The sequence below is a fragment of the Triticum dicoccoides genome, chromosome 7B (assembly GCF_002162155.2).
Source record: "Triticum dicoccoides isolate Atlit2015 ecotype Zavitan chromosome 7B, WEW_v2.0, whole genome shotgun sequence".
Taxonomy (NCBI): Eukaryota; Viridiplantae; Streptophyta; class Magnoliopsida; order Poales; family Poaceae; genus Triticum; species Triticum dicoccoides.
Window position 1 is genome coordinate 56,926,405 of NC_041393.1, and position 23,563 is coordinate 56,949,967.

Here is a 23,563-nt window from a genome sequence, read left to right on the forward strand (position 1 = left end):
CCAGCGCGTTCAAACATCAGCCTAAATTCAGAGTTTCAGACAGCACAAGCACAAAGCAGGGAACTGACTGGTACACACCGTACAGCTCAACACAAACATCTTCATGCACAAAAATCGATTTGATCTCTCAATCTAGAAAGACCGAACTGTTTTGTTGCTTCATGCACAAAAATCTGTTTCATCTTTGCCTCTAAAAGCACCGTAATGTTTTGTCGCAACTGTTGTGGGGGCATGTATCTATCTATACAAGCAACGTACAATCTAGTAACAGAGGTAAGAGTGTATTAGCATGAGATATACATGGGAAATGCCTAAGAAAAACTGCCCTGTGTCTACAAGACTAAGAAACTTCTGAAAGTGTCAGTATGTTAGCAGCCATATGATGCCCCCCTCCAACAACGAACCTGGAGCTAATTTCTGCCTCCGTCTACCCTGTGTGGTTACTGTGATGGAACTCCATCTCCTAGACTCGCCTCAGTTCTGCTTCTTTCCGCCAGCCAAAATGCGAGAGATTTGGAGGCCTCGGGAGAATGCCTGGTTGAATAGCAGCCTCGTCTGGAACTCCGAGACAAAAGGGAACCATGCCAGAACCGCCACTGGCACGAAGATCACGATCCCCATAAGGTACTCGTACCCCCTGGACAAGGCCTTCACAGATCCCCACAGCCCTAAAGCCTTCACCACTGGCTTGCTTGCCTGTGATATCTGTTGCAATGATGCCGAAGGGATTAGAGCCAGTGAAAGATGTCAATTTCGATAATAGCAACTTTAACTCGATCAAAATTCTCTCGTTTCTCTCTCCCTATGAATTGATACTGCTCCTCACTCCTCGCTCCTTGCTCGTGATAAGCTGGGAGTAAAACCTTAAAATAAAACAAAAGGAAAGCTTTGGTGCTGATGACGTACCTGCAGAATGGCCCATCCTGTGGGTACAAAGGCAAGGAAGCTGGCGAATATGTCACCAACTGTAAGGTGCAGAAGGGTGAAAAGAATCGCCAAAGTTCCAACAGATCCAATGAACAAGAACAACTTGAGGAGCCGGAACATAAGCTGGAAGTCAGCACTAAATTTCTTTCTTCCCATAGATACCACCTAAGAAAATGGCACCATATCAGCAGCATAACAAGGACATAAACTAGAGGCATACGCCAACCAATATATACTTATTGATTTCATCAACAGCAAGCAAATGAAATTTACCTTGAGGATCAACACTACTGCTACAATGACCAGCCAAGACAGACCATAAATCTGAAGCCACAAAATCAAATTTGGAAGGGACAGTCACTAAATTGTATCCGTAAACAGTGATTATAAACAATCAAAAAGTTCATGTAATCAGTCTCATGAAATCCATTTAGTTCGAGGAGAGTTGTAAAATACTAGCAAAAATAAAGGATGACTTACTGATATGCTTTTGTTGCCATTAGAGATATTCAGGTGGTACATGATACCATACTGAAACATGAAGAATCGGAGAGATAATATGATTTCCCATATGCGGCCGATGATGCCTGTTGACAGCAGATGTTCCTGCTCCTCTTCCCACCACGACTCCCAGGCCTTATTGGCCGGCACACCAATCCCGCCACGGCTGCTTATCCATTTGTTCCAATCATCCCAATCATCCACCACCTTTTGCCATTCAAATCCGGATGGGTTGAAGAGGAATGGAGCAAACAACCATGTGATTACCAAGAACCACATAGATGATGTCAGCAGAACATAGGCAGTGGAATCGGTAGCCACATCACCATAGAGCTCATACACTACAAGTAGTAACATGAGCTCAAGTCCTTTCACAAAGTGACTCCTGCTATACATTCTGTAATTTTCAGCGAACTTTACATGGCGAACAACAAAGCCTCTGCCAGTTGCTCTATATTTTGCACCACCGTGGAGGATTGTGCGGCCAAAATAATGTGATTTTGTCCCGAGGGAAAAGGTAAAGAATACTGCACATAGCTGTAGCTGCATGATGATGAAATCCCCCAGGGCGCTTCTAAAACCCCTTTCCAGTCCGATCTCCATAAACATGGGTAAGGCCATCAAAAGACCTAGCTGCACAATAGATTGGGACCCCATGGCTGCCTCAAGAGCACGGTTGCCTCTCATTCGTGCTTGCTTCCTAATTGCAAACTCAAGTCCACTTAAGGCTAAATAAAGCCTCCCATACAAGAAAACATATACTATTATGACAACCATCTGCACAGTAATAAGAACATCAAAAAACATGGACGATGGCAAATCAAGACAAATGTGATGCAGGTAGATGTTTTGTACCATTGAGCTGACATAAAATCCCACAGTTGTGAAGTAACATGAGAGCATTCGGAAGAAGTCAAAGCGGTGGCCCAAACGGTAGATATCTCTGCTAAGCACTTGTTCTCCATTGCCACACGCTACTTTGGCCTCAAAGAGTGAAATTTGATTCAACCCAACATCACGTCCTTTTCCGACTTGAATGTACTCGTGATGGGTGACATTTCCTCGCCTCAGAGTTGAGTTGAAACCTGAAAAAGAAAATTTAAGTTTGTGTTGTTCCAGAGCAGAAATGGGAATGTTGGAATATGCGTTAATGTGTTAGATAAGAGTAGCATCAGTGTCTTAATCGAGTTTAGAGTAGTCTGTCTGAGGCCCATTGTCAAGGGCCTCAGTGCCCAAGACAGCGGGGCCTCGACTACGTAGTTCGTAGTCTCGATGGATAGGAGCGCTACGGTTTTTGCCTGGCTGCTCAATGGTGCGGGAGGAGAGGATAGGAGACAGAGGAAGAGGTACGAGATAATAACTTTATTGCTTGCCCTTAAAGGGTGCTGATTATACGATATATAAAGGCCCCATGGGCTGCTAACAAACTAGAAACCTATGCGTAACAAACTAGTCTTTTATTCTAGGAACTAATGTATCAGGACCAGGACTCCTGCCCAGCCTACGCCTCGCCTGATGCGGCCGACGGCTGCTGCTCCTGGCCGCGTGGCCCACGCCTGTAGGACGTGCCCCACATGACATCTCTCCCCCCCTCGACGAGCAGCTCGTCCTCGAGCTGAAAAGCGGGGTAGTGCTCGACGAAACTGTCAAGATCCTCCCATGTAGCTGATGATGCTGCTTCACCCTTCCAGTGGACGAGCGGGAAAGGGCATCCGCCACCGTGTTTGTACTACCGGCCTTGTACTCCACGGTAAAGTCGAACCCCAGTAGTTTGCCGACCCAATGATGCTGCGGGATGGTTGCCAAACGCTGGTCAAGTAGAAATTTGAGACTGTAGTGATCCGTTTTTACCACAAATTGGCGCCCCCAGAGGTACGGTCTCCAGTGACGAATCGCGAGCACCAGGCCGATGAGTTCCCGTTCATATGCTGCCAGGGAACGGTGACGTGGCGCGGCTGGCCGGCTAAAGAAAGCCATCGGGTGTTGGTCCTGAAGAAGGACGGCCCCGAAGCCATATGTCGAGGCGTCACACTCAACGATGAACGGCCACGTGAAATCCGGTAACGCGAGGACGGGAGCCGTGGTGACTGCCGTCTTGAGGGCGTTAAAAGCTGCTGCCGCCTCCGGCGACCAGGAGAAACCATCCTTGCGAAGGAGGGCCGTTAGTGGAGCGGCAACCACGCCAAACTCCTTGACAAACTTGTGGTAGTACCCCGCAAGGCCGAGAAACCCCCGAACCGCGCGCGCCGAGCGTGGTTGCGGCCATTCGGCCACTGCCTGCACCTTTTCCGGATCCATGGCCACTCCTGCAGCGGAGATGGTGTGACCCAGGTATGAGATCGACTCGACGGCGAATGCGCATTTGGATCGCTTGACGAAGAGCCGGTGCTGGTGCAGGACGGTGAAGACGATGAGCACATGTCGGAGATGGTCAGCCCATGTCTTGCTGAAAATGAGGATGTCGTCAAAGAAGACGAGAACAAAACGGCGCAGGTACGGCCGCAGCAGATCGTTCATGAGGGCCTGGAATGTTGCCGGCGCGTTGTAGAGGCCGAACGGCATCACCAGGAACTCGTAGAGGCCGTCATGAGTACGGAAGGCGGTCTTCGGGATGTCCTCCGCACGCATCCGCACCTGGTGGTAGCCGGAGCGCAAGTCGAGCTTGGTGAAGAAATGAGCGTGCCGGAGCTCGTCGAGGAGTTCGTCCACCACCGGGATCGGAAACGCATTCTTGACAGTAATGGCGTTCAGGGCGCGGTAGTCGGTGCAGAAGCGCCAGGACCCGTCGGCCTTGCGGACCAGCAGTACCGGGGACGAGAATGCGGAACAACTCGCTCGGATGATGCCCTGGGCGAGCATGGCGGCGCACTGACGCTCCAGCTCGTCCTTGTGCGCGGCCGGGTAGCGATACGGACGGACGGCCACCGGGGCGGAACCGGGTAGCAGGGTGATGCCGTGGTCGCGGCTGCGGGGCGGTGGCACGCCGGAGGGTTCGGCGAAGATGCCGTCGAACTCGGTGATGATGGCGTCGAGGAAGTCGCGGCCGCTGCATGATTTCAGGGCTGGCCCGTCCGGTCCTGCAATGCCGCGCCAGCACACCCGATGGCCCCTCCGCCAGAATGTCATGGAGAGGGCGCGGAAATCCCACAGGATCGGTCCGAGCGTCGCCAGCCACTGCGTGCCCAGGACGATGTCGTAGCCCGCGAGCGGCAAGGCGAGGAAATCCTCCGAGAACTCCTCTTGGCCGATGCGGAAGGGCACGACGCGGTACGCGCCCTGGCACGGAACGCGCTCGCCGTTGGCCACCGTGACGCGCATCTTCTCGGTGGTGGGGGATGGCAGCGTAGCACGAGCGGCCGCCTCCTCGGCGATGAAGTTGTGGGTGGAGCCTGAGTCGATTAGGGCGAGGAGGGAGACACCCCCGAGAGTAATATGCATCTGCATGGTTTCGCTCGTGCGCACGCCGGAGATTGCGTGGAGCGAGATCTGAGGGTCGGTCCGCGATGCATCATCAGTAGCAGAGGCCGTGTCGTCGTCGTCGTCGTCCGGCGCTAAGTCGAGGAGAAAGATGCGCTGGCACACGCGGTTGTGGCCCCTACCAAACTTCTCGTTACAGTTGAAGCATAGGCCCAGGCGACGGCGTTCCTCCATCTCTGTCTGGGAGAGACGTTTGATTGGGCGCCCGTCCGGCAGACTGTGGCCATGCTGGGGTGCGGCTGGTGGGGCCGGTGCGGGGGGCGCGAGGCGTGGTCCTGGCGTCGGCAGGATGCCCTTCTGCGGAAAACGCACTGGTGGCGCGGCGGGAAGCGCGCACTGGTCGCGCAGCTCCAATTTGCGGGCGAGGCTCATGGCGACGGCGAGGGACTGCGGGTTATGGATTTCCACGTCGAGGCTGAGGGGTGGCTGGAGGCCTGCGGTGAAGATCTGAACTTTCTACGTTTCCGACAAGGAGCCTGCCCGGGGAAGGAGCGCCTCAAACCGCTCCTGGAAGTCGACGACGGACGTCGTGCGCTTGCACGCCATCAGTTCGCCCAGCGGGTTTGCGCGCAGAGGAGGCCCGAAGCGGAGGTTGAGCAGCTCGGAGAAGCGGCGCCACGGCGGAGTGCCCTCGTCACGCTGGACCTGCATGTACCACAGCTGGGCAGAACCCTCGAGGTTGTATGACGCCATCCAGACTTTCTCCTCCTCGGCGATCCGTTGTTGATGGAAGCAGGACTCGCATCTGTTGAGGAAAGCGAGCAGGTCAGACTTGCCGTCGAACTTGGGGAAGTCCATCTTCTGAAACCGCGGGGGCCGATCGTTGTGGTCCCTGTCCGTCGTGGCTGACATCGGCGGCTGACGAGGAGGCTGACTTCTCCTTCTGGAGGGCTGCCACGAACGACTGCAGGGATGTCACGGTTGCAGTCAGGGCTTCGATCATCTTGGCCAAATCAGCGGTGGTGGGTTCCGACATGGCGGAAGAAACCGAGGCGGCGGCGGATGGCGGCGATGGAGGTGGGCGGGGCGGCGGGTGCAGCGTGGAGGAGGCCGAGGAGCGTCTGGAACCTGATACCAAGTTGTCAAGGGCCTCAGTGCCCAAGACAGCGGGGCCTCGACTATGTAGTTCGTAGTCTCGATGGATAGGAGCGCTAGGGTTTTTGCCTGGCTGCTCAATGGTGCGGGAGGAGAGGATAGGAGACAGAGGAAGAGGTACGAGATAATAACTTTATTGCTTGCCCTTAAAGGGTGCTGATTATACGATATATAAAGGCCCCATGGGCTGCTAACAAACTAGAAACCTATGCGTAACAAACTAGTCTTTTATTCTAGGAACTAATGTATCAGGACCAGGACTCCTGCCCAGCCTACGCCTCGCCTGATGCGGCCGACGGCTGCTGCTCCTGGCCGCGTGGCCCACGCCTGTAGGACGTGCCCCACATGACACCCATATAGGCCCATGTGTGAATCAGTTGTCAAACCCAGTTTGAGTCACATATATGAGGATGTGGATGTCCCAGGGACTTATCCATTCTTAGATTTCCCTCAAAAATCCACAGGAGTTAGAATAGGTGGAAAAGTACATACCAGCAAAAATGTCTTCACTTAAGTTTATACCACAGGAAGCCTTGCTAATTCCACCTCTTGTAATGTGAAAAATCCTATCAAACACATCAGGATGTCCATAGTGAAAACGTACCCTGCCCAGAAAAGAGAATGTCAGATACATAGCAATGACCAATGACCATACCACACACTTTAAATTAACAACATTGTTTAGCTTGAAAAGCTCTGATGCCAGGAAAGTTTCAGGAAACAGCATGTCAGATATAAATCACTTAGATATAATACACATTTTAAATTGATGACATTTTTAGCTCAAAAAGCTTTACTGACAGGAAACAGCATGTCAGATATACAGCACATACACAATAATACACCCTTTAAATTGGCGACGTTGTTTAGCTTGAAAAGCTTTGATGCCAGGAAAGTTTCAGGAAATAGCATGTCAGATATACAGCACTTAGACCACAATATACACTTTAAATTGATGACATTGTTTAGCTTCAAAAGATTTGATGCCAGGAAAGTTCCAGGAAATAGCACTTGGTTGTTTTAATATTTATGGCCTTATTGCCTCTAAAATCTCCAACAAACATGTGTGTGCATTTCAAGAGCTGATACAAAAAACATAAGGGCTCATCCAGGAGATAGTCACCATAGATGCTCAGCACTCCCTACTCATATTGCAGCATATAAATGACACAAAATGCTCCATATGATAACTATGGATTGCGCTTAATTCAAATAGGACATATCAAAGTATATTCAGGCTTACTTCAATGGATTGGCAAGAACCCTCTGTCCTATTGTCACAAAGCTGGTTTCCTGGTTTGACATAAACCAGGCAAGAGATGACACACTACAATCCAGCAATGTCAGATGTTAGGCATTGATTTGCAATTTTGACAAAGAAAACTAAGTAAAACCTACTGCAAAAGCTTAAAACACACCTTCCGGTGAATATGTGTTCACGTACTCCAAGAATTGTTGGAGGACGAATACCATGGTTCTCATTGAATTCTTCCAGCAAATTCCGCATTTTCAAAGCTTCCTCCAAATAATTGTCCTAAACAGCATTGATAAGTACAAAAGACAGAATGCAACCTACTTACCCGAAAGGTACTACCGTACTATAACCAAGAAGTTCACCTGGTTCATATCAATGGTTTGCAAAGCTTCTCCGCGGGTAAAAATGATCGCGTGATTTTGGTTTTCAGGTTTCCCTTCACCTAATTTCGCTGGCCCTGGCAATTTTATGCGGTATATTTCCTTCACAGGACAAAAAAGTACATAACGCACTACTGAGTACTGAGGTTTAAATCAGAACCAAAATGAAAGTTTGAACTCGCTTCACGTAAAATGATTACCTGATCGTGATTGTCAAGAGCTTTTACTAGCACCGAATAGAAGACCTTTTGCACCTTCTCACCATCCCTCTCCTCAACTTCATCAATGTATGCCACGCGGAGACCAGGATAACTGTAGTTTCAAATTTTAACTAAAATTACTTTGCACAGACGGAAATAACAATTTGAATAAAAGAAGCAATTCAAAATTTTCCCTCAAGGAACATCTCATTATCAATTAAATGTGAACTAAATATAAACATAACCGAGACACACAGTCTCCAAAGAGTTATACAAGAAAACATTTTGCTCATTGGGGTAGACATGATGTATCTTGCGCTTGGCCAAATGTTGTATATTAGTTTCTAGAATAGATCATCGAGATCACTTACTTCACCATCAAGTTCAAAATATCTGTTGCGTGTCGATCACCCGACTGTTTCTGATTTCCATAGATCTGGCACGTAGCAACATATGTGAATTTCATATCTGCTATAGCTTCAAGCTGAGAAGACAGAGATCTTTGGCTTTTCTTCTCTTCCTCTGCAGGATCTGCAATGGCTTTATAGCCTTCTAGTATCTCTGCAAACAAAAGAGGGTGATGTTGGACACTTTGTATAAGTCCCCTGTAAGCCCAGTTTGAGTTTGTTCCTAAGAACATCCTCAGTGTATAGACCCCTTCCAAGTGTCCAATAACATTGGGTCTAACTTCTAAAAAGATGCTACAATATGTAGACCTAGTTCTCTTCTCTTGATGGTACCTACATGAAAAAAAACTATTCATCTCTCTCAAAATATTCCTAAGATCCCCCTTTTTGCACCTATTGCGGATGCTCCCCTAGACTAGGGCCCCTAGTTCTACAATATAAAATCAGGAAGTATTTGTAAAAGGTACCCTCTCCGTTCACAAATATAAGATGTTCTAACTTTATTGATAGAAGCTTAGTGTGTTTGTTCACTCATTTCAGTCCACATGTAGTCCATATTGAAATATCCAAAACATCTTATATTTGTGAACATGTCTAGGAAAGCTAAATACATCATGTCTAGGAATGCTCGAATTGGAAGTTGAAGAAGCTCACCAGATTCAGAAGCCATGTCTAGGAATGCTTGAAGCTTCAAAGCTTTCCTGTAATACATCATGCCTCTCACTATTCACAATACGAAAAACATGTAAACACGGAATCAGCTAAATGATCCATATTTGACAAGGTTGAAGGGTATGGCCGAAGTACCTGTTCGACATAGTGTCTGCCCTCTAAGAGAGGCCCAATGACGAAGTTGAAGAACATTTTCTTCATTTCCCCAAACTTCAGTTTCTCTTTTGCAATCAATCCTTTCCATGAAATTATCCCATTCATCTATATAACAAGAATTATCAAGAATAGAAGACAAAAAGCTGGCAATCAAATTCATAAAGAACTGTAGGCATTAAAACACATCAAATAGGAAAGGAACCTGGAAAGATCTTCTGCAGGTAGAATATAATTGATACACCATCCTCATTCTCCAGATCAAGGTCGTTTCTTGAATATACAGTTTCCTCACTGTAGTATGGTGTCATTACACTGTGAAGAACAAGTGTCATATGAATCATCTAGAGCCCAATCTTTTTCGCTGAAACTCTTATGATCACAGAAAATTTAAACATACGGTTTATCAGATATTTGTCGTTGTGAACTGATAATATATTTCTGGTGTTGACGTTGTTGATTTGATTATGAATGCACTTAAAGATGGGTGGCACACATTCTATTGTACAGGTCTCCACCTGGAAGTTCACCACTTGTTCTTTTTTTTAGAATATCTAGGTGCATTTTTCCTGTAAGGTGGAAACAGATGTACTTGTACAAGTAACAAGATTACAGAGTGCCACTGCCAGACATTGTGGATGTTCAAGCGAACATGAGCCTCTGTTTATAAATTTTGTTTACCATCAAGCGAACATGAGCTGATGAGTACAGAATCAGTTGTAATATAATGCAACTTTAAATGAATTCTGATCAAAACTGTAGATGAACTTCGGTTCTAGTATGATCATGGCGCCATTGGGTTAACTGGTCAAGACACAAAACTCCGAGTCTGTAGTTAATACCGAAAAGGGGCATGCAAATCTGCTGAGACAATGAGAGTGACAGACTCAAAGACAGTTTCAAAAGCAACTCAATACCATAATGGCATCACTCCATTTTTAGCTTAAACGACACATCAAATGACAGCAAGAAGTTTTTTGAGACTACGATGAGGATGGCAGTGCTCAAAATAACAACCTGTAATTAAAAAAATCCTAAACAACTGACCGTAAAAATTAGAAACCACCCCCGCCATTTAGTTCAGAATATGAGTTCATCAAACAACAAAAATTTCAGTTAAAATCCCAACATTGATAAGCTTCTCCTTGGTCTTAATGGTGCTTTCCTCTTTCCTGACTAGCACAAATTCACATTCCACGCCCAAAAATATTCATGTTTTCTGTTCTTTCAAACTGATCAGAGTTAAGAACATACCATAATTCAGCCCAAAATATTTCTTGACAAGCAGATATAATTCTTTTTAAGAAGCACAGTAAAAGGACCATTAGCCAGTAGCTGCCAGGCTCCAATGAATCCAGCTAATTTAGCTAGACATTATGATTTTCAATACTGCGATATATTTAGAAAAGTGGACGACACTGTGATATGTTGAAAGTTTACATACGAGACAAACCTGAAAGAGAGCATTTTGCGCACTCTAGGCGCACGTGGCATCTCCATGAACAACGAATTAGTGAAAAATGATATTCTCCGGCGGGCTTCAAGATTTGTAGGCACATCCATTGCTGATTCTTTAACAGTCAAAAGAAGGTGCAAGCGCTTAATCTGTAGATAGGTGAAGTTAGTGAACCTTCTTTGTTACAAAAGCCAAATAAGAATGTGATGTTATTACTTGTTCTTCCCACTGCGCAGAAATTGGTGGTGGGAAAACAATTGCAGGCTTTGTGCCTGTGCCCGCAAAAAGTTGTCTTCTTGGAACTAAATCCTTGTTCCCATGACCAAATTCAGCTAGTTCTCTGTAAACAACACATGTTAAAAAATATATAGTCATAAGTTTCTATGACAAGGCACATGTATGATTAAAATTGGTGCAGAAGGTATTACTTGATCTCATTGACCATCATATCCCTCGTGATCACTTCCAGCATGTCTTGAAGCAATAGCACTACATTATCAAATTTTGAGGCGTCTCTTTCTTTCTGCAGATGTGATCACATAATCGTAGCAATAATTGAACGTGTTACTTGTCTAAAAAAATATCAAGCAATGCAATCTTCAATAGGGTTGGTGTTCAGTAGAGGTAAGAACATTGCTTACCAAGGTGGATACAAGCTCCACAAACTTCTTGCAAAGGACTGGCAATGCGCTCATCCTAAAATTGGCGAGGAATGTATTCTTTGCGATGTTAGCTTCAATCTCTTTGATTATAATGCCAATAATCCTGTTGAAGTTAGTGAACAAACATGTCAGTAGAAGATCAAGATAACAGTGAGCATGCAATGATAAAGAACAACGCAGTAAAAAAAAACATGAAAGATGGACACAGATGCCTCCAATAGTACTAAGGCTGCCTATCTAACACACGTTGCACATTTAGAAGTTACAACTAATCATGGTTTCCCTTCCATGCATATTGCACAATGGAGGTGTTTGGCAGTTCTTCTCCCTAGTTCAGTTTGGAATATCTTGATTCTTAAGTTTGAAAGTGATGATGTGCAGCCATACGCAACTAGCCAGATATATATATATTTATTGGTAAAAGTAATGGATTTGTAATCTTGAACTCTCAAACCCCATTATCATATAGGGTTGTAGATTTTTAGTACTCCCTCCGTCCAAAAATACTTGTCCTAGAAATGGTTGTATCTAGACTTATTTATCCATTTATAGGACAAGTATTTCCGGACGGAGGGAGTAATATATTTGTATTGATTTTTGGCATCACTACTACGAATGGAAACGTGCATGTTCAAACTACAAATATTCAGCCATGTCTGACCACTTTATATGTTCAAAAATACTTGTCCTGACCTGCGTGTTTCCCAGTTTATGGTAAGAATGCTTTTATCATATTGGAACGAAACAAATGATTTCCTGGGTGGCCCTGTCTTGCTCAAAAGTGGCAAGGATTCGTCAACAGAGGAGCCTTAGACAATCATAGAAATTATAACCTATAGGTACTGTGCGGGCAAAAGAAACCTACTAGGTACTAGTAACGATTTTTTTGAAGAAAAATAGTGCACAATGTCTATTCCGGATGTAAGTATTTATGTCCTAGTGTTATCATTAACTGAATACCTAAAAGCTATGACAAACAACATCAATGTCTTTCTCACATAGAGATACGTGAAACAGTGAAAAATGGAAGTATAAGAAGATACCTTTTTTCATTTTCTCCAACTACCACTAAATTAAGAACAAGTTTGAATGACTCGTAGCATTCAATTACAGCGCACTTCATATACTCGTCTGCACATATACGCCTCCACAAATCACTGTCTCTCGGTCTAAATTGTGCTGCCATGTCTAAAGCTATAGGTATCTGCAAATTTCAATCAAAATGATTTCCAGTAAGAGCCGAACACAAACATGTAACAAGGTAGACTGGACATATTAAATTTGTTCTGTCAAACCTTGCTAGCAAGCAAGAACAACGGCCACTGCATCAATTTTAGGCTCGGGTCTGACGAGTATGGAACCACCAATAGGTCCATCTCCCTGCATAACAGAAGGTCTATTATCTGCATTGCAATGATAATGTTTTCTAGGTGAACATGATCTAAGGGCCTCACTTATCACTTATAAAATCTTCGTCGCGGAAACTGCAAATCACTTCATTCCACAGTTGAGCAAACTTCGCAGCTTCAGTTCTCTTGTTGGGGGAAACCTGTACTTTAAATTCTTCATTATATCATAACTTTTAAGGGGGGTTATAAGTGAAATCTTGACAATAATTTTCGTTATTGTCATTTGGTACCTCTGCGAAGCGCTTTGAGAGTGAAAAACGTCTGTTTCTGCCTTTGTCTGATGGCACCAAATATGTATTGAAGGCTCCAGGCAAAGAGTGAAATCGTGATCTCAGCATTCCTAGTGTTCGAATCTGGTACAAGAGTGTAGCAACTCCATCAGAAACCAGAACAGTATTTTGTTCAGCTTCTTAACTCTCGCAAAAAGAAAAAGTTACACAACGCTGTAGGGCAATAACAAAGTAAAAAAGGCAGTGCTAATACAAAAATGTTGACGGTTAAAAAGGAGAATATCCGACTATAAATGCACGAAGCCACCAGCAATAGAATTTTTGCTTCATTTCATGAATATGAAAAAGGTTTTCTTGTAAATACGGCAGCATAACAGAAACAAGACTGAAGTGCGACTCCCAGAGGATCCTCCTAAAAATGAATATCCCATTTGCCTTGTGAATACACTTCCATATTTATCTACTTAAAATTACCATTATAATCTAATGTAGTTTATTCTGAATTCTCAGGCTGCAAAAACAAAAAAGGTGATTTCCACTTATTAAAATACCTCACTAAGCTTCCTGAAACAAAATATTCTGCATAAAACTGTATTACCATCTACATAGCCCGCCGTTATGTTTATAAAGTACTCCCTCTGTAAACTAATATAAGAGCGTCTTATATTAGTTTACGGAGGGAGTACGAGCTACTCCCTCCGTCCGAAAATACTTGTCATCAAAATGGATAAAAAGAGATGTATCTAGAACTAAAATACATCTAGATACATCCCCTTTTATCCATTTTGATGACAAGTATTTTCGGACGGAGGGAGTATTTGGTTCATGCAATTGACCGAGACCTCGACACGTTCAGTTTACTCCTGAATATAAAGAAAAAGCCCGTTAACTATCCATCAATCTTGGGGTGCACTACACTTATGGTCATTATAAGTTCTAAACTATAAAGCAAAACAACAGATTACAGAGAATAGTTCAGATCTATCATTACCTCCCCAAGTCGTCCAAGTGCCCCAGACATACCGCCGGATATTGTAGAGAAAATGGCGTACCATATCTGTGTATCCATCAAATAGACCTACAAGAATAAAAGCATTGTAGTTGATAAACCAAGATTTAGAATGCAGTTTCTAAACAAATGGGAATAAATGAAGCTACTTCTCAGCTAATACATAGCTGGATAGGCACTACACTAGCAGGCTGGATCAGTGCATACCAACAGAACAGGGGCCCAGAGGGATAGGATAGCAGCGATATTATATGATGCTGAAAAGGCAACGAATTATCAGTAAAAAAGGGTTCCAGAATGAAGGCGGCACCAAAAAAAAAGCATTGGAATTACCGTTTGGAAAAAACTCATGCCACTCATAACGAATGTTATGAACACTCATTATATCCTTGGTAGGCCTTATAAGAGGTTGTATCTGCAAATTAAACTGTTTCAGATCAATCTCGTCAAAGCATGTTTGCAAATAACTAAGCATGGAACTTACCTGGACAAAGTAACTGAAGGAAAGCTTCGCGCATAGCAGCAAAATCCAAAATAATGTGTACCTTCTCAGTTGAATAGAAGAGAATTGAGTTTTTTCTGCAAAATAAAGCTCTAACAGAAGAAAAATTGAACAGAGTAACTTACTTCAGAAGAGCAGCTTGACTTTCATGCATTCCACGGCCAACATAAATTCGTTTCTGCAGTTATTTATACAATTAGCATGTACAGCAAGAACAAGGAAAATGGGCATTGCCATTAGTGTAGTGTAGCAAGCCGCACAAGAAATAAATATGAAAAACGAATAAATGTACAGCGCCTTATGATCCAGGGAAATTCATCCAGTTATTTTACTTCCACGCATTGCATACAAAATAATCTATTGCCTTCACGTTTTCCACCCTGTTTTGTCCATCTGTATACCCTTGCAATATCATTTTCATTACTGGGATAGCAAATGTGTTCAGTTGAACACATATTGTTAGAGAAGTGAAAACTATCAATTTTTACAAGCATGGGAGAACTTTTTAACTAACCATAAAATGCTTTTTTTCAAACTAATGACAAAATAGCAGGATAATCTCTGCCCTGGCATCAGAAGTCATTGGATTATTTTCTCTTCTTGCTAGTTACAGTTTACAATTTATCAGTAGTTTCTCAACCCTCTAGGATACTATGACAAACAATAAGCTGGCAAGGATATCAAGACAAATTCATTCTACAAAATACAGTTCCATTTTATCAAATATTACCTTATTAAAAATGCCTCATAACAGAAATTTTGAAATGAATATTTACAATGAGGATAAGCTGCATATGTAATTTTCCACATAATAGAACATAAACAAATAAAATAGATTGAATTGAATACCTGAGACCACCACAGTAGCAGTCTAACAATATGCCAATCCGAGCTCTCTATCCACCTTCGAAACATCGGAAACAGGAAGAGCGTTGCACTAATCATATTAGGTATCAGGTACACCGCCACAGCCAGGATATATAGTTGTGGCACTCCTTTCACATAACCAAACCATCTGTCCAGATTTTTCAGTGGTAAATTGACTTTTGTTTGACTGCTGATGTAGAAAATGGGAAGAATCACAGCCCACGCGGCACTAACTACTATCTTAAGAATATTTCTCACGACGTCAATGAACTTGCATCTAATGTGGCCAGGAAAGTTCAGAATAAAGTCTAAAATACCTGCCATCAAAATCAAAGAAAATATCAGTTTCAGTTTGGATGACGAATTTGTTATTGCACCAGAACCCTCTTAAGACCACAAGAATTCCAGATCGGAGAGCATCTCAAGAACATGACTGCTCGGTATAGTAACACTAGTTTAATGCATATGAGAAGAGATCCTAAAGTTGCAGATATCTACATGAATGTTCTTGCCAGTTGCTTTCTGCTGTGAAAGTGCTCTGTATCACGGGAACCTAGCTTAACATAGTGTTACCGTAATGCCATTGACAAAAGCAGAAGGTAGTACATACATAAAGAGAACTAAATTATGCCAATATTCATCACTTGTCATACTAAAAATTTCAGGTTCTCAAAAAATAAAAGGAAATATTACATGCATCAGAAAAATGCCTTGTATATAAAACAAGTATTTGAAATGGGAAACATACTTTGGAGGAACTGTAAAAATGCTGCTGTGACAAATATGCTTGATAGAGAATATAAGAGGTCCTTCTGAAGGATTTGAGTCACTGAGTATTCACTCCAAGCAAAAATCAACATTGCCTGTTCGGTTTAAAAATATAAGATTCACAGAGTGTCAAACCATCAAAAACCATAGTACAGAGAAAAAAGCCCATCGAAAATTTCGGCACAGTACCTGTAGAGCCAACAGATAGAAGGTCCACATTCGGTCAAAACTACGAAAGATGTGCCAAAACGATCTTGTCTCTACAAAATTTGTCTTGCCTGTGCCTTTACTAGAACCCTTTGGTGAGGAGCTTCCAGCCTACAAATAGTTATTTGTCAGTATTCTCCTCCTAATCGAAGTCTTTGGAAGAGATACTGACAGACTGATATCGAACTGTACCACTGCTACAGGCCTTGAATCATGCACAGATTTGAAGAAGTCGCCATCATCTCGCATTGGCCATCCCAGTGAGAAACAATCAGGTGTCCTGAAACAGAGTAGGATCTATCAGAGAAAGTGTAAAAAAGCTGTCAGCATGTGACCAGAAAATAGGGCTGTAAACAGACCAGAAGTACTCATTTAGATCATCATAATTACACCATGCTGAATGTGCAGTTTTTCCATGTTGGCTTTTTCCTGCCTCCTGAAAAACCACAACAATTATATTTAGAACAAACTAACTTGGAATTTCAGGTAATGGTAATTTCTCAAAGTACCTTTCTGATGACACGATAGATAGGTGTGACCACTTTCTTTAAGAAAGCCTCCTCATCCCCACCATAAGATGGCCTGATATTTTCACCAGTCACAATACTAACATTTCCAGCAAGCAACCCATGCAACTCATATGCCATCTGAACACATTGAGAAGAATCATTCAAAGATATATTTTTGCAATGAGATTTGGTACTTGATATGATAATAAGAATGCGCAAATTACATTGTGAAAAATGTAGCAAAGACACTCTGGCATAAACCGGATATTTGCTGATTCGCCCCAGATAAGAAGATAAAGACCTAGGTACAAAATTCTGCGTTGCTGAACTTCCTGTAATTGAGCACCTGGAGGATTTCTGCAGTTGCAAGATTATCAGCACAATAATGTACATAAAGAGGAAACTGATTAAGGAATTATATACCTCAAACTATGTTTCCGTGACAAAAATTTGCACCACTTCTTGTAGTTGTTGAACAACTTGTTCATCACTACATCAACAGCTCGGTCATCTAGCTGTTTCAGGGGTGAAAGAATGGATGAGATCAATCATCACGCAACAATGAACAAAAAGGAGAGAAGGAAAGCATGGTAAATGGAGGGTGTAATTAACATTATTTAGCTACGCACTTGCTTCAGAATAATGCATACAGAAAGTTCAATCAATCGAATTCGTGGCAGAATGCCAACAAGTCAGCTATTTTTGCAAGTAGTGGCACCAGTCCAGCAAATTCTAATGTCAAGAATATGGAAATCAAAAGTAGTAGTATCAAGAAAGAAATTAAACTGCATGTGTATGTTATATGGCAAGTTACACAAACAATCACATCATAACATTGAAGGTAAATAATTGGTTACTAATCCAATGAAAAATAACATTATTTTTTCTAAAATATTAGAAACTCAGACAAATATCCTGTTCCGTCAGAAGCTACCACCACATTTTTATGCATGCAAAGCCCATTGATCTTATGCTTATCACATTGATATTCATAAAGTCAAGCTGTCAAGGTAAATATCGATAGAAGAGTGTGCCTTGCTAAGTGGTTCAGGCTTTGGCTCAAGTCTAATGTGCACATTAGCGAGGAGAAGAATCAAATGCTCCCGTTGATTCCTGACACTGTCCCGCTGCACACAAGAAGATAAGCTAGTGTTAGCTTAGTAATACAATGGACCAATCGAAATTGGTTTGCCTGGAGTGAGTAGCAGACCTGAAAGCCAAACATAGCTCTCAACCAATCGAGCAAATCGAGCTCACCCCCCTTCTGCCTTTCCGGCTCAAATGCAGAAGGCCAGGTCAAACCCCGTGTGTACCGCAGAGCTGCGACTGCTGCTTTTATCTGTTAATGATGCATTCAGTGACCACGTCAGTTTCTTTAATTGAACCAGTACATGATGCAGTTGTTCCTGTTTTGAGGAAATAGGCTGCATTGTTGCGAGTCGTATACCTCCTCTAGTTGCATGATGGACTGGGATGCACTGGCCGCATCGAGAGGCAGAATATTGAACGGTGCGTAGATGTCTTTCTTTTCTTGCACCTCAGTGTGCCAGCGCATAATCTGCGCAGAGGAAATTTGGAGAAACTCGATGCATTAGAGGGAACCTAGATTTCTAATGAGAAAGAACGACGACAGTTGGCTGGAGTGAGCACAAACCTCGGGGTTAACTTGCTCAACCTTCTCATTCTTGTTGACGGCACAGAGCACCTCGAAGAGGACTCCAGCCGTTTGGTAGGCCTTCCCAAGTTGAGTCCTGGAGGCGACAATGTCATGGGACCGGATTCGTGATAGCGAGGGATTGGACTTATAGAGGAGATCGCACTATAGGTTAGGGATTGGGAATTACCTGTCGGCTTGTTCCCCTTTGTCGAGGGTGCGGACATAGTTCTCATAGTATTCTTGATAGAAACTCTCAATTTCGCGGGCATCAGTTTTCTTCAATCGCTTTGCGAGACTCGGGCTATTATCCTGTTGGATTGCGTAGGAGCGAAATGGGAAATTTTAAGGCACGATCTTTGGATTCAAGAGTAGGTTAGGCAAAATCCGATTAAGAAAACAAGGGAACCCTAAGTCCTGCTCCTTTTCCCCATTCTACTACATTCGCTGGCCATTTCAAGTAGGAAACAACAAAGTGGTAAATTTGAACTTGATCATCTGAAAAAATAAGCTCAGGTGAGAATGTGGCTACCTCATTATATCTCTAACAAACAAGAATCTGCCATTGCAAACTGATCAATTGAGAGTTGAGACGAATCATGAGGAGGATGGTGTAATCTGAAGTCAGTTTACCTCATCCCCCTCCTCAGCAGAAACACAAAATTAATGTTGAATCTGAACTGAAGGTTTAGTTGTGACTTTGAAAGAAAAGCACAACATTCTATTACTGGAACCATGTTCTTTATCTATCAGGTAGGATCAAGTGAGCTTGTAGTTTTGCTTGGCTGATCACAACTCCCAATATGGTTAAAAATTAAGATAATCACAATAAAACAAAGCACACCATTCTATTAATAGAACAGTGTTCTTTATCTGTTAGGTAGGATTAAGTGAGCTTGCAGGTTTGCTTGGCTGATAACAACTCCCAATATGGTCATCAAATTAAGATAATGACAATAAAATTCCCAGATTGAGTATCGACAGTTATCAACTTATCACTAATAATCAAATATACTCCCACCATTCTAAGATAGATAATGTTTTACATTTTGAGTCTTTAATGAACAACATATATAAGTAAAAAGTATATATAGTGAAACTGTTCTGCCTTCGCAAAAAAAAAAAAAAAAACTGTTCTGAATTACAAATCTAATGGTATAATTTCCATTAAAAAAACTAAATGATTTGATTTGACTAATGGTCAAAGGTAGAGAAGTTTGACTACATGCTTTCTACGTCATGTATTTGGACATGGAGTTGGTAAGCTTATCATGAAACAAATGTGTACTGAATTATAGTCCAGCGACCATACTCTTCAAGTTAAAAATCGTGTATCTGCAAGATATATATTACAACACAAAAATGAAAAGTAGGAAATACTTTCATGTCTTAAACTGCATGCATGTTGCCTATTTCCCTTTGGTTTATCTGAGCATTTGGACAACATATAACTCGGACCACTACTACATTTTGACAACTAAATTAAGGTAGTGTCGTCCATATTAGCTTCCAGCTTGTTTTTAACTCCATGAGGCTTATTAGCCAAACAAACTCATATATTGCCTATATATCCTGCAAGCAGTTAAAAAGCTAAGATAGTAGTAATAATACTTCAACAACTTGCATAATATATCTATGAAGGCCAGATACAGTCACCCAGTCAAAACCAGCGAGGGAACATGATCAGATCGACATGTATCAACTAACAAAACAAACCCTCGTGTACGCCAAGTCAGCTAGATCATGCAGAAATTATGGAGGGGAAGAGACAGAGAAAGATGTCTCACACCTTCTCTAATCGTTGAAGCAGGGATGTTTTGAACTGCCGGACGCCACGGCCAACGGAGTTCTGGTCCAGCCTGTGCGCCTTCTCAAAGGCATAGAACCGACCTAGTTCACAGAATAACAGATCAAAGTGAGATCCCGAAAAAGGGCGAACCAGAAGCACCCATTCGTGCTACGTGACATGCAGTTATGCACTCTTCGAAGAAAAGCTGGTAGAGCAAAACTGTCATATCTGACATGATTCAAACAACACAGAGCGTGCTCATATTCAATCAAAATGAGGGAGAACTGTCGGAAAAGCCATCAGATGAATCAAATCTGCAGCTCTGCACTCCGAAAAACATACAGAAGCAAACCTGCCACAAAATTAGCTACTGAAAAAAGGAGAAAACACACAAAATCCAAAATCTAGCGCAGCATGTACAGCTAGATCGACATAGGCGGAGAAATCTCACATAGAGACACCGCGCGAGGAACCAACACGAGCTACCTGATATATGGTATTCCAACTTTCCAAGCAAACTGATCGCGCAGCACTATCCTAGCCTAAATTAATGATTCAAACATAAGCAGCAAGTATTAAATAGATACCAAATTCAAGCAAAAGCAACACAATCGAGGGAGAAGGTTGGAATCTGGAAATTGCATCAACTAAATCTAATCTGCGCTCTCAAACACAAGCCATCTCGTCGATTCGATCATATACGAACACCTCATTGTGCAGCATACAGGAGAGAAGCTGGCTACTTCTAGGATCAGCTTCGCGAGTAAGGAGAAACATATCAAAGCCGAGGATCCAGCTAACGCAGTAAATCCAACATACGCGGAGAAATCTCAGACATGCCCCTTAAACTCATACCAATCAAAGCAGCCCAGAAACAAAAAAACAACAAGCGACGCACGCGGCATAGATTTTTCGAGATTCGTGAGCACAAAACCTTCCCAAATAAACACTACAACGGCTGTGCGACATTTATGAGTCGCCAAACATATCATCACGAATTGCCCGTTTCGTCCGACCGAGACACTAAATGCGCCAAGCTGTGCCAGGAAAAGGCGTCGAAAATCTCCCAAAACAGGCACACGCGCGCGGACGGCTTCGAGGTGCAACGAACTTACAGAGGTAGGCGACGCGGGGGCGCTCGTGCTCGATCTCGGCGGCGACGCGCAGGATGGGGGCGATGCTGCTGAGGGAGGACGGCACCACCTCGTTGTCGAAGACCTCCATGGAGAAGGAGGCCATGGCGGCGCCCCTCGACCCCCGCCGGTTGAGCCCCGACGCGTGCGCCGACGACGGCGTGTTGGGCTCCGACGTCGAAGCGGCGGCGGCGGCCGACGCCGTCGACGATGGCATATCCCCGCCACCGCGCGGCGCCGTCATCTCTGCCTCCACCACCTCGCGATCTCGGGGGCTTCCGCCTGCATTCGGCGCAGCGGCTCAGCGCTAGCCAGCTAGGGTCGGTCGATTCGGCCGGAACAGGGAGGGGGAGAGGGAGCGGACGAACCCTAGCGCGAGCGCGCTCCGCTTCCTTCCGCCTCCGCCTCGCGCGTCCCGCCGTCCTGCGCTGGAATGGAATGGTGGAACCAAACGGGGGAGGTGGCCGGGGAGGCAAGTACAGGAATAGGCACGGCCCGCGTGCGCGTCGCTACTTATACCCGGATCCGACGGCCCAGCCTCCCTTCCCTAGGGCGAGGGGGGACACGCTGGCGCGATCGGAGGGGTGGAGGCGGCGGAAATGCTGAAGCTCCCTCTGTCCCGGCCTCCCCGGGACGGGTCTCTTTCTCTGTGCGCGGTGGGCCGAGCGCAGTGGCGGGCCGTTGGACCCCAAAACTGCCCTTTATCACCTTCCAAGCACCTTACCTGACAGTCAAAGTTAGACTGACGTATATGTCCCACAGCTTTCAGCAAAAGGAGGAGGGTACGTGTTTATGTGCAGGAAGACTTACGGGCTCCACCAATTCTGTTTTGCTGCTCATCGGGGGCCCCGTGTCAGTGGGATGATAATATCCCGTATGAGTTGGTGGGGTGCGGGTTGAAAACCATTGGAAAGGCCGAAAGGGGGGAGATAGGATTTTTGTCTTGTGGCAGGAGAAGAGGGGTTGTCACGTGGGCCATGCGGTTGAGGGCATGTACAATGGGGGCAACACCTACCTGCTGCCCCAGCAATTTACGTAAGCAAATGGTGTTCAAACTACCGCTTCAACTATGCATCATCCAATGCAAAACTGACTCTTCCCAGGCCCCACTTAATTCTTTTTCTGTCCAACTTTCTCACCTCCATGGCACTCTCCCTTGCTTTTCACCATGGGCAGCGTGGTCCTCTTCCACTTTATCAGCGGAGAAGCCGACTCCTCTGCAGGAACTAGTATGCTCCTGCAAGCATCACCTTTAATTGAGCTGGACTGTATCCACCTACGTGGCACGCTGGGGCAGCGGTCCAGCGTGGCCCGTTGGCCATGCCCTGAATGGGTCGCTTAACCGAGGAGACGGCTGATCTTGGATCATCATTGCACGTAAGGTTTGCATGGCTTGGCTTGGATGCAATTTTTTTCATCTTTGCTTCTGTGCATTGAGCAATCTTAACCTGCTAAGCAACCTCAAACTAGGTAAAGTCATGCTTCTCGTGTGATCCATCATTATCTATATCTATATCTATACCTCTATATTTGTATCTGTATCTATATCTATATCTATACCTATATATACCTATACCTACCTACTAATAAAGCAAGGTGTGTTTCTCCAATATTTTCATCCGTTCACTGCTAATTTTTTTTTCTATCCGACGTGGTACTAAATTTTTGTTTGTCTCTACACTAGAAAAGACAAAAAAATTGCCCAGAATTCCGCAATTGGGCCAGGCGCACTCCAGCCCAACAAAGCCAACCCAGTAATTATCATGCCCATGCGTTGGGAGGATCTTATTTGTCGCACGTGGCGACTAATAGTTGAAGGTATGGTCGCCCAAGACTGGGCCGGTCCGTTTTTATTTGTTTAGTGTTCTGTTTCTGTTTGGTTTTCATTCTCACCTTTTTTATTTTTATTTTTCCGTGAAACAGAAATATAAAAAATATAATTGGAATTTCATTTTTTGTTTAAATATTCAAAAAAATCAGCATTAAAAAAATTTATTCCTGTTTTGAAAAATATTAGAAATTTAAAAATATCTGGTTTCGGAATTTCGTCAACATTTAAAAAATGTTGCCATTTAAAAAATCAGAAATGTTGGAGATTTTTTTATAAAATTAATATTTTTTAAAATGTTCCATATTCAAAAAATATTCCTATTTTAGTGAAAATTTAACAAAAACGAAATAATGTTTGCTTCCAAGAAAACATTTTTTAAAATTATTTTGAATGTTCCCATTTAAAAAAAAATCAATAATGTTGTGTTTTATAAACGGTTTATTATTTCAAAAGAAAATATACGATTTCAA

At 43.6% G+C, this 23,563-nt stretch overlaps 1 protein-coding gene across 1 annotated transcript; it reads right to left on the reverse strand.

Moving 5' to 3' along the window:
• Positions 1–64: 64 nt before the first annotated feature.
• On the reverse strand, positions 65–21,395 carry LOC119337336 (callose synthase 5-like). Its single transcript, XM_037609445.1, has 42 exons — positions 21,245–21,395; positions 20,130–20,230; positions 18,531–18,652; positions 18,341–18,437; positions 18,134–18,244; positions 17,897–18,025; positions 17,721–17,813; positions 17,110–17,201; positions 16,911–17,043; positions 16,687–16,824; positions 16,537–16,613; positions 16,370–16,457; positions 16,160–16,288; positions 15,951–16,065; positions 15,185–15,519; positions 14,461–14,513; positions 14,318–14,378; positions 14,167–14,248; positions 14,041–14,090; positions 13,816–13,902; positions 12,825–12,947; positions 12,640–12,734; positions 12,481–12,565; positions 12,229–12,389; positions 11,165–11,288; positions 10,952–11,046; positions 10,740–10,863; positions 10,521–10,672; positions 9,273–9,382; positions 9,050–9,175; positions 8,897–8,965; positions 8,207–8,396; positions 7,836–7,947; positions 7,618–7,737; positions 7,419–7,534; positions 7,244–7,327; positions 6,493–6,605; positions 2,284–2,513; positions 1,408–2,205; positions 1,201–1,251; positions 907–1,092; positions 65–705 (listed from the first exon to the last, which is right to left on the reverse strand). The coding sequence occupies exons 1-42, from the start codon at positions 21,366–21,368 to the stop codon at positions 475–477; spliced, it is 5,712 nt and encodes a 1,903-aa protein (XP_037465342.1). The 5' UTR covers positions 21,369–21,395; the 3' UTR covers positions 65–474.
• Between the last annotated feature and the right edge of the window lie 2,168 nt (positions 21,396–23,563).

Bases quoted from the DNA above. Each gene is read 5' to 3' on its own strand.
- LOC119337336 (XM_037609445.1), bottom strand. From the start codon at position 21,368: ATGGCCTCCTTCTCCATGGAGGTCTTCGACAACGAGGTGGTGCCGTCC. The intron at 12,948-13,815 runs GTAATGATAGAT...CTCTTGTACCAG, and splicing joins CACTTGGACGACTTGGGGAG to ATTCGAACACTAGGAATGCT. The intron at 9,383-10,520 runs GTTTGTCTCGTA...TGTTCTTCACAG, and splicing joins CGCAAAATGCTCTCTTTCAG to TGTAATGACACCATACTACA.